Source organism: Pituophis catenifer, unplaced genomic scaffold (assembly GCF_029215685.1).
Source record: "Pituophis catenifer annectens isolate HBS135680 unplaced genomic scaffold, rPitCat1.0.hap2 SCAF_6, whole genome shotgun sequence".
Classification (NCBI taxonomy): Eukaryota; Metazoa; Chordata; class Lepidosauria; order Squamata; family Colubridae; genus Pituophis; species Pituophis catenifer.
In genome coordinates, this window is record NW_027256886.1 from 91,059,073 (window position 1) to 91,075,116 (window position 16,044).

The 16,044-nt window shown below is 41.1% G+C and overlaps 1 protein-coding gene across 3 annotated transcripts in view; it reads right to left on the bottom strand.

The window, feature by feature from the left end:
- The window catches only part of ADK (adenosine kinase), a 261,824-nt gene that overhangs the window by 159,320 nt on the left and 86,460 nt on the right, over positions 1-16,044 (bottom strand). For all 3 annotated transcript variants that reach the window (XM_070945416.1, XM_070945415.1, XM_070945417.1), the window contains one exon: positions 12,090-12,168. In XM_070945416.1, coding sequence (XP_070801517.1) covers positions 12,090-12,168 — 79 coding nt within the window. The remainder of the gene's footprint in view (positions 1-12,089; positions 12,169-16,044) is intronic.

The following is a 16,044-nucleotide window of genomic DNA, read 5'->3' on the forward strand; positions in this document are numbered from 1 at the left end:
TCTTTTGTTTCCTATGGGAGGGACCAATCACCTGCAAGGTGTGGCTTTACTCCCAAGTCGACCCTGCTTTCTTAGTTGTTCTTGTCTTCTGGCAGCTCTGCGCATGCGCACACTGGGAACAGACTTCAGCAGTTTCTCTGCCTCACTGCTGTCTAGCTCCCTCTCTGCCTCCAACGCAGAGCCCTTGTTCAAGCTTTCCCCAGCCCCATGTTTCTCCCCAACCTCCTCACTGTCCAGCTCTGCTGGCCGCCGGCAGGCCACAACACTCGGACACATGCCCATCCAGCCTCAGTCTGAAGTCTTCTAGCAAACGAGAACTCCGCCTTTCTCACTAGCTGACAGCTTGCATATCAGAATAGATAATGACAAGTGTACAACAAGTTAAAGAACAGTAAAACTTTAATAGAATACTCATACAAGTATGAATAAAATATAAGTTAACATTATGAAGATAAAATCTAGAAAATGAATCAAAATAATTAAACCTGTGAGGCCTATTAACCATATAAAAGGGAAAACAAAACCTGTTCAATTGGTGCATTAAAACCAGTATTTATATTAAGGCACATCAAAAATAATATATAATTTGCAATATTTAATAATAGCAACATCTAATAGGTATGAAATAGCAGGGTACATATTCCATATGGTCACAGACCATTAAGAAGTTATTCTCTTCTGGTATAAGAAACATTCAAAGAGATTATATCACTTCTATCAAATTGCAGATTCCCAAGATTAAAATGAATCTGGGTGTCCTGGACAATTTGCTAACAACACAGTTAAGCGGCATGCAGAAATATCTCTATAAAAGGGAAAAAGTGAGCATCGGTCTTTACATTACCCGTTCCATGCAGGCAAAGTCATTCGTTATTAGGAGTTATACTTCTGTTCCAGAACAGCAGTAGGTAAAATATGAAATTGTGCTAGCATCGTAGCTCATTTATATTTAGATATTTCAATTTGCCTCAGATATCTGGCTGGGCTAAAATTGAAGGGTTGACCACCTAAGTGGACCCCCACCAGTATCCTAGATTGAGCTTCCTGGCTTTGTATATCTGTTCTTCTCTTCCTTATCTTGGCTTTGGTGTGGCTATACGAGGTCTATGACATTTCCCTGATTGACTAAGCTAATAACATCATCGGCTAAGGAAATAAATTTACTCTGGCATGATTTATTTGCAATGAACTCACGCTGGTTGCTGTTGATTGTAGTGTGCCTACCCAAAGTATTCATAAACATGCTGCTTGATAATCTGTTTGAAGGGAGTAAGATGATCAGCTGAGAGGGTTTCTCTTCCTTCTGAACATGTGACCAGTGGTGGGATTCAAATAATTTAACAACCGGTTCTCTGCCCTAATGACTGGCCGGGTGGGCGTGGCCATGGTGCGCGTGGCCATGGGGTGACAGGCAGCACTCAGCCTCCTGGACACACACCCCCGGGAGCAAAAACAGGCTGCAGGGGGGACACACACCCCCGCACCCCATTTTGGGCCTAGGAGGCCTCCCTGAAGCCTCCTGAGAGCGAATATGGGCCACAGGGGGAGGCTCCACACACCCCTGTGCCCCTATTTTAGGCCTAGGAGGCCTCCCTGCACTTACCTGTGAGCCAAAATGCAGCATGAAAGGGGTGGGGCAGAGTCAGCCAGCAATTTGGCTACAGGTTCACCCGAACTGACCTGAACCGGCTGAATCCCACCACTGGATGTGATTATTGCTTCTCACCGCTCTCCTGAGACCTCAGCTCTCCTTCAAGAGTTCTCAGAGAGGACCAAAGCTTTTTCTGTGATCACATCCTCTAGTTCCCTTGGTACCTGAGGTATAATCTAGCTCAGGGATGTCAAAATGGCGGCCTGTAGGCCGGATGTGTCACGCGAATGGGAAAAACATCACGAAACGTTAGCAAAGATATTTGAAAATTTATCAGCTAAATGTTGGAAGTGCAATCAAATACCAGATTGATATTATCATATGTGGTGGACGTGCCCAAACGTAAAAAAAATAAAAATAAAAATACTGGACTAAAAATACATACTTGGTTAGAAAAAAAATGATAAAGCAACACATAGATTTGAAACCAGAAATATTTCTGTTGGGTATATTACCAGAACACAATCATAAAGGGAATATATACTTAATTTTACATGTATTAACGGCAGCAAGAATTGTGTTTGCACAACAATGGAAAAATGAAGAGATCCCTACAGAGGAAATTGTTATTAAAAAAATATTTGAATGTGCCGAGATGGATAGATTAACATTTAAAAGAAAAGAAAAGGAAGAAACAGAATACTTTTTAACATGGGAAATGTTTTACCAATGGCTAACTAATAGAAACAGAGGTTAGAAACTAAAAAGATTAAAAGTTCAATACAAAAAAATGTATTGAAAATTTTGTAAAATTGATAAACTAATTGTATTATTATTTGTGATTAATATCAACATGTTTATTATGATTATTATTGTATCTCTACTTAAAACTAACTGTGTCCAGACAGCACGCTGTTCAGACAGATATGGAAATTTTTATGCTTATTAAAAAAATGTATCAATAGAATTTGAAGTCATTAGATGTGACCTTTCTTTCTTCCCCGTTTATTAAAATAATCTCTTTCGAAGATCATTATGTAGCTATGACTCTTCTCAATTCCAGCTGTAATTACTTGCAAAATCTTATTCCAACTCCACCTGGATGCTTGATCTGTTTGTTAACATGCCAAAATCAACATTCTAATCACCATTTGGTGTTTATTCTCTCCACCCCCAAAAGATTATATTAAATTCTTAACTTTGTTTTAAAACTTTTTTTTGCTGAGGATTCAAGGAAACTCACCCTGTGTAGTAAAAACTTGCTATTCTGAAGGTTCCTAATATTTGAAAAGCAGTTAGCAAGTAATTTCCAAAAGGGACTAATTAAGGAAGTATACGGACCCATAAAGGCAATGACTGTGGTTTAGGCAGAGATGGCAATTCCTCATCTCCCAGAGCTCTAAATTTTTCAGAGACCATTGTGGTCTCTTTGCATGAAACAATGTCTGGAGCGCTTATGGGTGATCTCAAGTCCTTTCCTTGTCCAGAGAGTAATCCCGAAGATCCAATCAGTTTGCCATTTCTTCCCTGAAGTAGATAAAACTGATGGTTTCAAAAACCGGAGACTAGAGGAGACTAACGATTTTAGTTACAGGAAAGACATACAGGCCTGTAAAATGGTGCAAAACATTACGACCATAAAAATACTGAAGGAGACTTTTGAAAAATGAAATCGTAAAATTGTAGCCACAATATCAGCAATGTCAGCAATGCTTCTATTCGTAGATGCTTCTAAGGATACACTATATCCAAAAGGTGTTATTGAAGAAATGTCAGATATAGAACAATTTTTATCTGACAAGATAGAGATGGAATTGAAAGTGGATTTACAACTGAGAAGCCAAGAGAATGACTTAGAAAAGATGTTTCATTGGGTCTACAAATAAACTGGGTAAGATTTTAAAATTAAAAGGGAAATACAAATGGCAAACCTAGCGAATGACTTGATATTTTTTTTTCCTATTGGATCTCAAAAAGAGGCTTGCAAATGTGAAAGTTTACAACAATATTTGAATGAAGTAAAAAAAAATAAGACTGTCAAAAGGAAAGGACGTAAATATGGTTTCTTTGATCAAAGTTAAAAAGTTATTCTATTTAAGCTTAAGATAAGATATGCTACCCTTTTTTTCGACTTTCTGTTGATACCAGGACTGAAAAGATGGGGGGGGGGGGGAAGAGAATGTGATACTCCTTGTTCACAAGGCTCTTTGTATTATAGGGGAAAAGTATGTGAAATTTGAATGCACAAAAGTGAGAAGTAGAATTTATTTAACAGGAAGGTAAAAGGGCGGGATAAAAGGAAGCTTTCAAACGTTTTAATATTTAATTAACATTTAAAGACGAGTATCCAATAAAGTAACAGGAAATGAAGTCCAATAGTCCAATAAACTAAAAATACTACTAGATTTGGTGTTCCACCTGTTCTATGTTTGGAATCAGCTGCAGGCCACCATTTCAGGGGTGAAATTCAGCAGGTTCTGACAGATTCTGGAGAACCGGTAGCGGAAATTTTGAGTAGTTCCGAAAACCGGCAAATATCACTTCTGGCTGGCCCCAGAGTGGGGTGGGAATGGAGATTTTGCAATATCCTTCCCCCAGGAGTGGGGAGGGAATGGGGATTTTGCAGTATCCTTCCCCTGCCACACCCACCAAGCTACACCACGCCCACCAAGCCACGCCCACAAAAAAATTTGAATTTCACCACTGCACCACTTCCTCATTTATTTCATTCTATAGGAACAGGAAGGCAGAAGCAAGGAGCTTCTCGGTTTCTTTCCTCTTTTTTAAAGCCCGATTAAACCATCAACCTCTTACTTCATCGGTAATTCCTACAGGTCAAGAAAGAGCTGCACTCTGATTTTTCTGCAAGAGATGTGGGGCCTTGCATTAAATCCATCACGTCACTTGACCATCAACATTTATTGCATGGTAGAATAAAAAAAATCGGTATGGAATTCCTTCTCCCCCTCTCAGCTTCAACGGGAGAGATAGAACATTAAGCACTTTCTGCAATTGAGCCTACTTTTCACATTTCTCTAGAATATGATTTTATTTTGCTTTGGTTTCCATTCTGGGTACATCCTGATCAAAAGCTTATTTTGGAACATTGACAATCGCCTGGAACCAAGTAGGACTCTTCCATTGGTAGAGATTGCTGCAATTGAGCAGACCCTCGTCAGTGGGTGGGAGTGGGAATCCAATTTACCCACCCTCCCCTCTCTGAACCCTCAGGACTCCTGCTGCTCAGAGTGCTCTTCCCTCCACCCCCCATCTCTTCAAAACAGACTTTTAAGAAATGCAAACAGGAGGAGGAATGGGGAAGGGGGGGGATAGAGAGAATCACTTTCCCACCCTCTTTAGCAAGCAGGAGAATTCTATTGGGAGATCTCTGGCTCTAATCTAATTATTTTTCCATCTGTAGGACGAACAAAAAAAAAACCATTACACCTTTTGAGTTACAGTTTTTGAAACGCATCTTTCTGTAGAAGCACCCAGTAGGAAAATATTTTTTTTTTAAAAAAGTAAATCTTGCTATCTGCAAAAAAATAAATAAATAAATAAAAAATAGGCACTACCCTTCAGCAACACAAATAAAGGAAATAAGCTTCCATTCATACTATACACATGCAATTCAGAATGAAAGAAAATGTCGAACAGTATCCATCCATCCCCCTTTCTAAAGTGTATCCCCCCCACCCACCCACAAAGAGGATGAAATTTCTTAGAAGGAAATAAATATCCTTTTTGAGTTATTGTAGGGCTGCCAGATATTTAGTTAGCCACAGGGAAAAAAAACAAAACAAAAAACGAAGTGCCTTGGATGGCCCCCAAGAGGGGCTGAGATGACGCAGGACAGCTTCCATCCTGGAGGCTCGGCTAACACCCGTGTCAACTTCCATAGTCCTAAATCTAAAGCTGATGGGAATTTGTGCAAACCAGGCATTCTAGAATCAAATCAGAGCTAGCTCAAAAATCTATTCAAGCAGAATGTAGCCATGCCCAACCTGATCCATTTTTATTTTCCTCATATATTCACTCTTGTAAAACTGGCTGGCTAGTTAGTGAGGCTTGGCAACTTTTCCCTTCAGAATTTGCAAAAATCGAGGAGTGTCTACGATAATAGGACAAGGAGCTTTATAGCTGCAAATTCGTCCTGTTAGATCTAGATAATAATGGTCAGATCATAATGTGATCTCCTTCTCCAAAATCTCTAAATTGGCTTGTCATGCCCCCCCCCGGTCGGAATCCGAATCTGCAGCGGAAAATGAGTGAGAGGGCAGCTCCGTTGGCCTTGGAGGAAACTGGGGAAGGGCAGAGTCAATCCAAGGTTGTTCGGTATTTGCAAGGCCTGCAGGCAGGGAGGAGAGACAAAGCTCAGACGAGGAGCAAGAACCACTCGCTCCTAATGCAAGGGCTAGGAGAGTGCAGAGAAGGCGGGATCAGTGCAGGCAGAGAAGGCTACATGCGAGGAGAGTGCCCCCCCCCCGTTTCACCAGGCACACCTGGGGAATAAGACTTAAGGAGATACCATGGGGAGGGGCATTTGTCGGGAACAAACACTAAGTTCCTGAAGTGTTGTGTGCAGATGTTTGAGTTTGCAAAGAGTCCTTGCATTCCTTGTTGGCGTTCTGGATAATTATCTGGATCTTCTGCTCCCTGAACACCTTGCTTGGCTCTTTTTTTTTTGCCAAAGACATTTGGGATTTATTGCCATGCAGCCTTGGTGCAGACAGCGCTGGGCTGGACTAACTGCAGCCAGAGGCTGCTTGAGGTTTGTGTGGGGATTTGTTCTCACTCTGCTCTGGGACTTGCCAGAGACGTGGGAGTGTTTGGGGAGCTTTGGAGCAATAAAGGTGTGGTTTGAACTGCCAGCTGTTTGTGTTATCTCTGTGCCGTGCCCTGGGTCATCACATGGCTAGTTAGGTCTTTCTGCTTACTGGAGAGGTCAAATAGGACCCGGTTTGTGGGGGCAATAAGCTGATTTTTGTATAAAATATACAAAAGTATGAAGGCTATTGCTTAACGCATTGTAAGCCGCCCTGAGTCTCCGGAGAAGGGTGGCATATAAATAAATTTAAAAAAAATAGAGCTCTTCATCTAAATCACCAATCAAAATGTTGAGATATTTAGAACCCAAGAGTTATGAGTTTTGGCAGCCCAATTAATATCCCACTCCAGTGCGATGAGGTAACTATTGATCAGCATGTTCTGTATTGCTTTTCCTACAATATCTGGGAGAGAGAATTTGTTGAGGCTCCAACTTCAGGGAAAACATGCTTGGGGCTTCTCAATGATAGCGCCACCTCTTATTGTTTGTGTGGGTGTTTAAGAAAGAAGATAAAAACGAATACAAAATAATATGAAGTAAAAAGAAAGAAGAGAGAGAGAAATCAAAGAGAAAGCTAGAAGTGCAAGAAAGTGGGGGTGGAGGAGGGAGGAAAAGAAAAATAGAAAAGAAAAAAGATATGAAGAAGAAACTTCCTATTTACACCTATTTTAAATACAGTTATAAATTTACCTCATACTTTATGGTAACAACACCACTCTCTTCTTTCTATAATCTATCCTGTCTCATCAAAACTAGATATCATAAATTCATTTTTTTCTGTTTCATACCAAAAGTCCATAAGGGATTTTCAGTCAGCAATAATGTACATGTTTGTCTTTTCTCTGATCATAGAAGTCCATTTGGCCAAGTTTTAAACTCTCTGCAAGTTCCATCATCTTCACCAACTATTCCTCCACTGTGGGTAACACCAAATCTTTCTGGCCTTATTTTCGGGGAGGTCTTATTATTTTGGGACGCGTGGAGCAAGATGAGGCTCCTCTTGCCATCTTACCTGATTTCCAGGTCTGCATTTAAATATTTTCGGGGAGGGCTTATTTTCGGGAGGGGAGGCTTATTTTACCGCATGCGCTTAAAAGCCTGATTGGGCTTATTATCAGGGGATGTCTTATTTTCGGGGAAACAGGGTATTAATACTGCAATCTGCTCTGAATTTCTGGGAATGGAACACTGTATTTGCAGTTGTAGAAATAAATAGTCACTCATCTGCCATGCCCCGGTTGTCTAATAATCTATTCGTAGCTTTTGCAATGTCCATGGAAGTATGCTTGTGAAGTTTACTGTCTTTATCCATCATTTCAAATTTTTACCCTTTCAAAATGGAAAGGCTTTTGCTGAAAAATGTGAAAGTTTTACAAAACTTAGAAAAGATAAAGCTGACCAATTGGCCGGTAGCTCTAACAAAAGCAAACCTAAATCAAGGGAATATGATTAAAGTTACTCGGTTCCTGGCTTCTGGAAAAAGTTTCTGGAAAAGAATGAGCTCAGCACCTGATTGGTCAGAAAATGAAACTAGGAAGCCAACAAGCCAGCATACTACTGAAAACAAATCATGAAAAAAAAAAGTTGTAAGATTCTGTAACTGTTTTATTTCGACCCATGGATTAAAATGGACTTATCAAAAGTAAGTGGTATATTTATGTCTTTCCCAACTCCCATCCCATATATAACCTTTCTTGCCACAGTTCTTAAGGGAATCACTGCGGTTGTTAAGTGAGCAATACTGTTGTTGAGTAAACCTGGATTCCCCGTTGACTTTGCTTGTCAGAAGGTCGCAAAAGGGGATCACATGACCCCGGGACACTGCCACCGTCATAAATACGAGCCAGTTGCCAAGTGTCTGCATTTTGATCGCATCACCATGGGGATGCTGCGACGATCATAAATGGTGGTTTTTTTCCGTGCCGTTGTAACTTCAATGGGTCATTAATCAAATGGTTTGTAAGTCGAGGACTACCTGCAATACGAACTAGAGCAACCATCTCCCAGCAAATTATTCTGCAGGAGTTCTCCTGTATCTCTCAGGACCAGCCCAGGGACCTGGCAGAGAGAGCAGAGTTGGTGGGCTCAACAGTAAGAATCATCTCGGTTTCGGTAAAAGTAGCTCAGACACTCTCACCTAATAGCTTTTTCCTCCTTTCTTTGAACGGTCATCTCTCTCTTCTGAATCATAAGAAGCTTTTGAAAGTCACTTAGCTGTAATAGCAGATAATGGTATTCCCAGAAAGAATTGCTTAAAGAAATACAATATGAAATGGAAGTAGATTAATGGTTCCATGAAAAAAAAAAAAAAACCAGATGCTAAAGGGTGTAGGAAAGCTGATAGAAGAAAATAAGGATGAAGAATACTCCAAGGTGCCTTAAAAATATCCTTGAAGCAGAAACTGAAACAGAAACTGTGCAAAATATAGTTTAGATCAGGGGTATCAAACTCAAGGCCCTGGGGCCGGATGCGGCCCATGGGGTACTTAGATCTGCGCCGCCACCCTGGAAACAGCGAAGGATTGGCCTGCGGTACTTTTGCCAGTGAAAACAGCTCCTGAGCTCAGTTTTCAGCTGCCACAGCCTCCTGCAACCCCCTGCCAGTGAAAACGGAGCTCGGGAGGGCTGCATGCGGATCAGCACCCAGATCAGCACAGATTAACTCCAAGGTTAACATCAGACCAACAATCAAGTAAACAATACCCCAGTCAAGGAACTGCCAAAGAAGCCAACAGCAAACAAGCAATCAAAGTACCTCTAAGACCACCCGCACCAACACTGACAGAGCAAGACACCTGAATATAAAGGTACAGCAAACTCCATTCTTTACTAGCACTGATGATGTTACCTACTTGGGTAATAAAACGCCTGCAAGAAAACAACCAAGCTCAGAGAGCACCAAGGATCCTTCATGTCAAACCTGAGCTACAAATATATTCTCTTTTATTATCAAAGTTGCTTGAGAGTATAGGTTCTATGGGACTTAAAACACCACAAGTTGCAAAGCAGTTTCAGACTAAAGAACAGGGGGAAAAAAACTTCTTCTTATCTACTAATATGAAAATAGCATAAATCTGTCTAGTTCTCTCATCTTAATGCTTAGAAAAATATCATCATCAGCAGTTTCTTATCCAGTTGAATGTTACGTCAGACACAGGGAGATGCTTGGCTAAGTTTGGTTTTTTTCCCCCAACTCTAAAGGTCTTCTCAGGTCATATGTTTACCAAGAACGTCTGCTGAAATTTCTAATTAAGTCATAATTACCCATTCCGGTTATTTGGTCCTTGTCTCTACTTTCTTGATCAAGGCTCCTTGTTCATTTCCGAAGATACAGATTGAGAGACCTCTCCAATTGCTAAATGTATCTATGAATCGATTCAGGAGGCTGCCGAAAACCCCCCAAAGCCATGTTCAAGCAAAAAAAAACAAACCAATTCAACTCATTGTACAACATGAAAAAGACAAGTCAGTATAGCAACGGCAAAAGATTTGCCAGTTTTTCTATATTCAGTTTTTTGTGTCTTTGTTGTGAGCATACCTATTCCCTTTATAGGGCTCCAGTGCCTTAGCATTAAACAATGTCCATTTCACGGTCTTTTTGCTGCTTTTACATTATTTAAGCTTATATTCCCCAGGTTTACCCTCAAAGTGATGCTAAAATTTAGCTGGTTTTAAGCTTTCCTACTTTGTCTGCTCCAGTGAAAGTAAATCCCAGTTTTTAAGTGTTCCCTGCTTCTCGTCATTCCACCCCACCCCCACCCCTCCAGTACTGTTAGCTTACTAACTTTTGTTTCATATGCTGATGTCTCACTGTCGTTTGTACCATCTGTCCCTTTTCTCTTAAGTGTGCCGGATAAAAGCCAATGATCCATTTTTGGATTCCTAATTATAATTGCCAAATGTGCAAATTAATGACGGGCCTCACGTGCTCACACACACACACACAATGGTGCACCAGGGTGTGACACAGCAGGCTCTTCTATGAAAGGAGATGTAAGAAGCCAGCAGCGGGGGCCGGATGTGAGAGGAAGCTATTACCGCCACCCCTTCCACATGTTCGTGCCGGGCAACCCTTAGTTTGTTGTTCCTTCACCTGGGAAAGATCACGTGACTATCTCATCGCATGATCACTCCCTAATTCTAAAGGGTTCCATCTCTGTTCGTTCGGTATAGGTTGCCAACCAGTCAAATAATTACAGAATGCATTTTTAACTTCTGAAGTTGTAACTCAAAATATTTTGAATATCAAAAAAGGGGGATTACCGTCTAGGGCAGGGGTGTCAAACTCAAGGCCCGTGGGCCGGATCCGACCCGTGGGGTGCTTAGATCTGGTCCGTAGGGTCACCCTGGAAACAGCGGACTGGCCTGTGGTGCCTCTGCCGGTGAAAATAAGAGCTGGAGAGGACTGGGTGTGGCCTCCCTGGGCTCCGTTTTCACTGGCAGAGGGTGTCACGTTTCGCTGCTATCTTAAATAAACTTCATTCTCAAACGCAAGGTCTCTAATGAATTTTTTTTTTATTTAAGAATAGAAAGAACGATATCCCTGAACTCTTTGTGCAGCCAAAACTGGCACCTCCTTCCAAACCCCTCCCTTTCCGTTCTTCAACCCTAATGTCTCATTGGCCATCGTGCAGATCCATCTCTTCGTCCCAAGCACTTTCTTTTCACAGGAATTCCCCCCTCCCTCTATCACCCAGGTAACGCTATCTGCTAAAGAGCAGGAAACTAGGTAAAAGTTCATCTCAGCATTAAAGCAAAGCTTCTCCCTCTCTCATTCATGTCAGCGCTGGAGGAGATCATAATTTGGAACGCTGACATCGGGTTGCAGGAGGCTGTGGCAACCGAAAATGGAGCTTGGGAGCCCGTTTTCTCTGGCAGAAGCACTATGGGCCAGTCCTTCACTGTTTCCAGGGCAGCACCGCAGGCCAGATCTAAGTACCTGCAGGCCGGATCTGACACCCAGACCTTGAGTTTGACACCCCTGGTCTAATGTATGGCTACAGATAACTAGTTTACAATCATGCAGTCTTGCTCAAATGTTTTCAGACTCTTTGCTGATCTTCATCCCCCTTTGTGGTGTTTGCTTCTCCACGCCTCCACCTCTTCAAACCAGCCTCCACCCCACTTAATTTCCACATTGGAAGGGAGAAATTGTCAAATAGGCACACCTGCAAATCCTGAGGCAAAGATTTCCCAAGATTCTTCCTTCCTCCAATTGAGGAAAGTTTTAAACCTGTTCCCAATCTTGTTCAAACTTTTAACAGGCCTTTAATCCAATATTAGGAGGAAAACCTTCCAGATATTTATTTCTTCGATGAATATGAAGTCTCAGATAAGATTAAGAATGAAGCTTAGTCTCCAACAATCGTTGGCTTTATTCAAGGACACGTTTGAAGTGCCATGAAATCCCCAACTGTAAGACACCCTGTAATATTTAAATATCTTACTCAATTAAAGTAGGACATTTACACATCTAACCCAGAAACAGAATAGTGACTGCAACTTCAGATGATCATTGTACACATGGCCATCTCTTCATACTGTTGGCAACAATAAAGTACAGCCGTATAATGTTGTGTTTATGCTACATAAATAAACAAATTTAGACCAAAAACGTATTTCTGCCATTAAGTCTTAACCTGGATGTAATTCATTGTGAAGGGGACAAACCTGTGCCACTTTAACGGAATTCTGCGTGGACCCACCAGCATGATATTCTACCTTGAATTTTTTCACAAGTTCTTCAAATCTGAAAGAGATCACAGAGAAAGAGAAAAAAGAGGTTACATTTTGTGATTCTGTATATCTCAAAACTTCCAGGTTATGGAATGCTGTGAGGATTTGAATTTAAGGCAGGGGTGTCAAACTGGGGGCCCGCGGACCGGGTGCATCACACGTAGGCCACGCCCACTCCAGCTACGTGAAGGCAAAAAAAGTCCTGTGACATAAGCGGTGAGTTTGACACCTGTGATTTAAGGCATTGATATATACTGCTCAAAAAAATAAAGGGAACACAAGCAGAAGACATCCGAGATCTGAATGAATGAAATAGCCTTATTAAATACTTTGTTCTTTACATACAGTAGTTTATACACTGCTCAAACAACTAAAGGGAACATAAAACTACTGTATGTAACGAACAAAATATTTAATAAGGCTATTTCATTCATTCAAATCTCAGATGTCTTCTGCTTGTGTTCCCTTTATTTTTTTGAGCAGTGTAGCAACGGTTCAGTAGGAAATTAACTCCAATAGACTATTACCGTATTTCCCCGAAAATAAGACCCAGAGTTTTGTTTTGGTTTTTTTGCCACAAAAAAAAGGCACCAGGTGTTATTTTCGGTGAGGGAGGTAAATGTCATCCACTGATTCATCCCACTTGCTCATGTCATCCCCAGCCTCTTTTTTGTTATCAGAGGCCTTCAAGAACTTCTTCATCCGGCATGGCCAGCAAGGCTTTTCTGAAGGCCTCTGCCACCGATAACAGAGCTCTGGATCCATCTGTTATCAGCTAGAGAGGCCTTCAGGAAAGCCTTGCCGGATGCAGCAAAAGAAATGGGCGAGGCTTGGCTACAACTATCCGAAGGTAAGTAGTAAGGCAGCTCCACCATCCCCACCCTAGCTTAATGTTTACCTGTGCACCTTGGAGTGGGTGGGGGTCTTATTTATTTATTTATTTATTTTGTTTGTTTGTTTGTTTGTTTATTTAGACTTATATGCCGCCCTTTCTCTGAGAGGACTCAGGGCGGCTCACAACAATAAAACAGAAAAATAAAACAAAAACTCCGGGTTAAAAGTTACACATAAAATCCCTAAAATCAATTAAAATCCATTTTAAAACCCGCATCAGTCAAGGCCGGCCAGGCGAAATAACCACGTTTTTAGTTCGCGGCGGAAAGAGCGAAGGTCGGGGGCCATCCGGAGCTCCAGAGGGAGCTGATTCCAGAGGGTAGGTGCGCCCACAGAGAAGGCCCGCTCCCTAGGGGTCCCCAGCCGACACTGTCTGGCTGATGGCACCCCGAGTAGGCCCTCTCTATGGGAACGCACCGGGTTTATGTTGGGGGTAGGCTTAAATTGGGCTCACATGTAAAAATCAAGCTAGGACTTACTTTCTGAGTAGGTCGTATTTTCAGGGAAACATGGTACTTGCTTTCGCAAGAGACAAGGTTGATAAAGCAGGAACTGTTCAAGCATTATGAAAAGTTCCCCCCCCCCCATTTGTCTATTTTGGTCAACCCACAGAGGAAACCATGAGAAAACATTTTTATATATGATTGCAGTGGCCAAACTACAGAAGAAAAAATATATCCTTTAGGATAGAAGCATGAAACCTGGCACATATAAAATTGAAATTACAGTAGGAAGGATTCCCAAAATTCCATGTGCTATGTTGGATTTTAGTCAAAAGGCTGAGAAATGAGAAGTCATAATGGCAATCAATTTTACTGTTATTTGAGAGAGTTAAAATACTCTCAAGTTCTAATAGCTCAATTTGCCTTGCTTTATATGAGATTATGGGCACTAATCAGATCTAAACAAACAGATAACATAATATAAGGCAATTTAACAGACTAAACAAATGGCAAAGTCAATATTTAATAAGTTTGCACTCCTTTTGGAAAAAAAAACCCTCTCTGTGAGTTCATGCTAATCGGTTTTTAAATGTCCTTTACAAAACATTAATAAGCAGATCTTTACAAAAACATTAATAAGCAGATCTAAATTGCAACTCTCAAATTAAGGCTAATGTAAATCTTCTTGAAACTTAGTAGTTTAGCATTTTACAAATGAGATTCAGGATTATGGAATCCCCCTTTGGGCTCTTCCCACAAGGGCTGTGGGAAGGGTGGCTTCAATTTTTATTTCCAATTGATCAGGTTTTGAAAGCTTCTTACTGGTTTTGTTTAATCCAAATTTTGAGACCATTCACTACACTTTCAGCTCCAATTTCTGTGTGCGTGTAAGAGGGAGAATGTGCCCGTCCTTCTCTTTTGCTGAGAATAGCTAGAACCAAGTCAATAAAAGACAATCTTTCTGGTCAAAATACTGCTTCCCAACAGAAGACCAACTTCCTGGTCTTCTCCAAGTTCCCGTTCCTCTTCCAAATAATTGTTCTAGATCTTTCTGCTTACCAACCCCAATTCCTGAACACTCCAACACCCCATCATTCCTAGATCAAGGCAAATTTGGTTCCAAAAAGAAAATAAATCTGCATTTTCTTCTATAAGTTCTAAATCGATCGTGAAAGACAATTTGTTTTAGAACTTTTGTACAAAGGAGAATTGCATCACAATACAGCAGAGGTAGTTCTCAACTTAGAACTATTCGTTTAGTGACCGTTTGAAGTTACAACGGCACTGCAAAAGTGATGACCGCTTTTCACACTTACGACCACTACGGTACGGTCATGTGATCAAAATTCAGATGCTTGGCAACAGGTTCATATTTATGACGGTTGCAGTAACCTAGGGGTTCATGTGATCCCCTTTTGTGACTTTCTGACAAGCGAAGTCAATGGGGAAGCCAGATTCACTTAACAACTATGGCAAGAAAAGTCATAAACTGGATCAAAACTCACTTAACAGCTGTCTCGCTTAGCAACAGACATTTTGGGCTCAGTTGGGGTCGTAAATTGAGGACTGCCTGTGTGTACAATGCAGGGTGTCATTCTCCTGTGCTTGTCTTGGTTCTCTAACTTGTCCGAGGAGATCACTTGAGACCAGGCCCTAACATATTGTGAGTTGAAATATTTTGTCCAAAATGACAAACTTCATAGGAGACAATTCTGAGTGTAGAACAAAACAGCCCATGTTCCAGATTTTTTTTCCAGAGCTCAGAATAAAACAGAAATTTAATTCCATACTGTTTTATATCTTCAATATCCGATTATTAGGATTTTTTTTAAAAAATCCTCAAGCCATGGAGACTTGAAGAAAGCTAATTAAACAGCAGGCACAATTTCTATTATGGCTGCTACTAGCAAGATTATATTGAGAGGAAGAAGAGTTAGCTGGGCACATTTCGAGAGATTGAGAAGCATTTTGAATAATCGAAACACATGTTGACCTTGCTAATGTTTTTTTTTTAATTCTTTGCTCTGTAGAAGTAAGCATGGGTTGTAACATAATGTTATTCCTGTTTAATCTTTGTGAACTGTGCTGTCTTTTACAGATAAGTTATCAAATATATTATTTTATTTATTTTTATTTATTTTAATTTATATACTGCCCTTCTCCCGAAGGACTCAGGGCGGTGAACAGCCAAAGGTAAACACACAGAATACAAAAATTAAACAATTTTGGCCTAACAATTAAAATACCCCTTTTAAAATTAAAATTAAAATTAAGCAATTGGAGAAGTTAGGCCAGCCCGGCTTGTTGAAATAAAAAAGTCTTGAGGGCCTGGCGGAAAGTACATAAATCTGGAATCCTCCGTATCTCCGGGGAGAGTTCGTTCCAGAGGGCAGGTGCTTCCACAGAGAAAGCTCTCCCCCTGGGGGCTGCCAGTCGACATTGTTTGACCGACGGCACCCTGAGGAGCCCCCTCTCTGTGGGAGCGTATTGGCCGGTGGGAGGCTCTCGGTGGCAGAAGGCGGTCTCATAGGTACCCAGGTCCTAAGCCATGG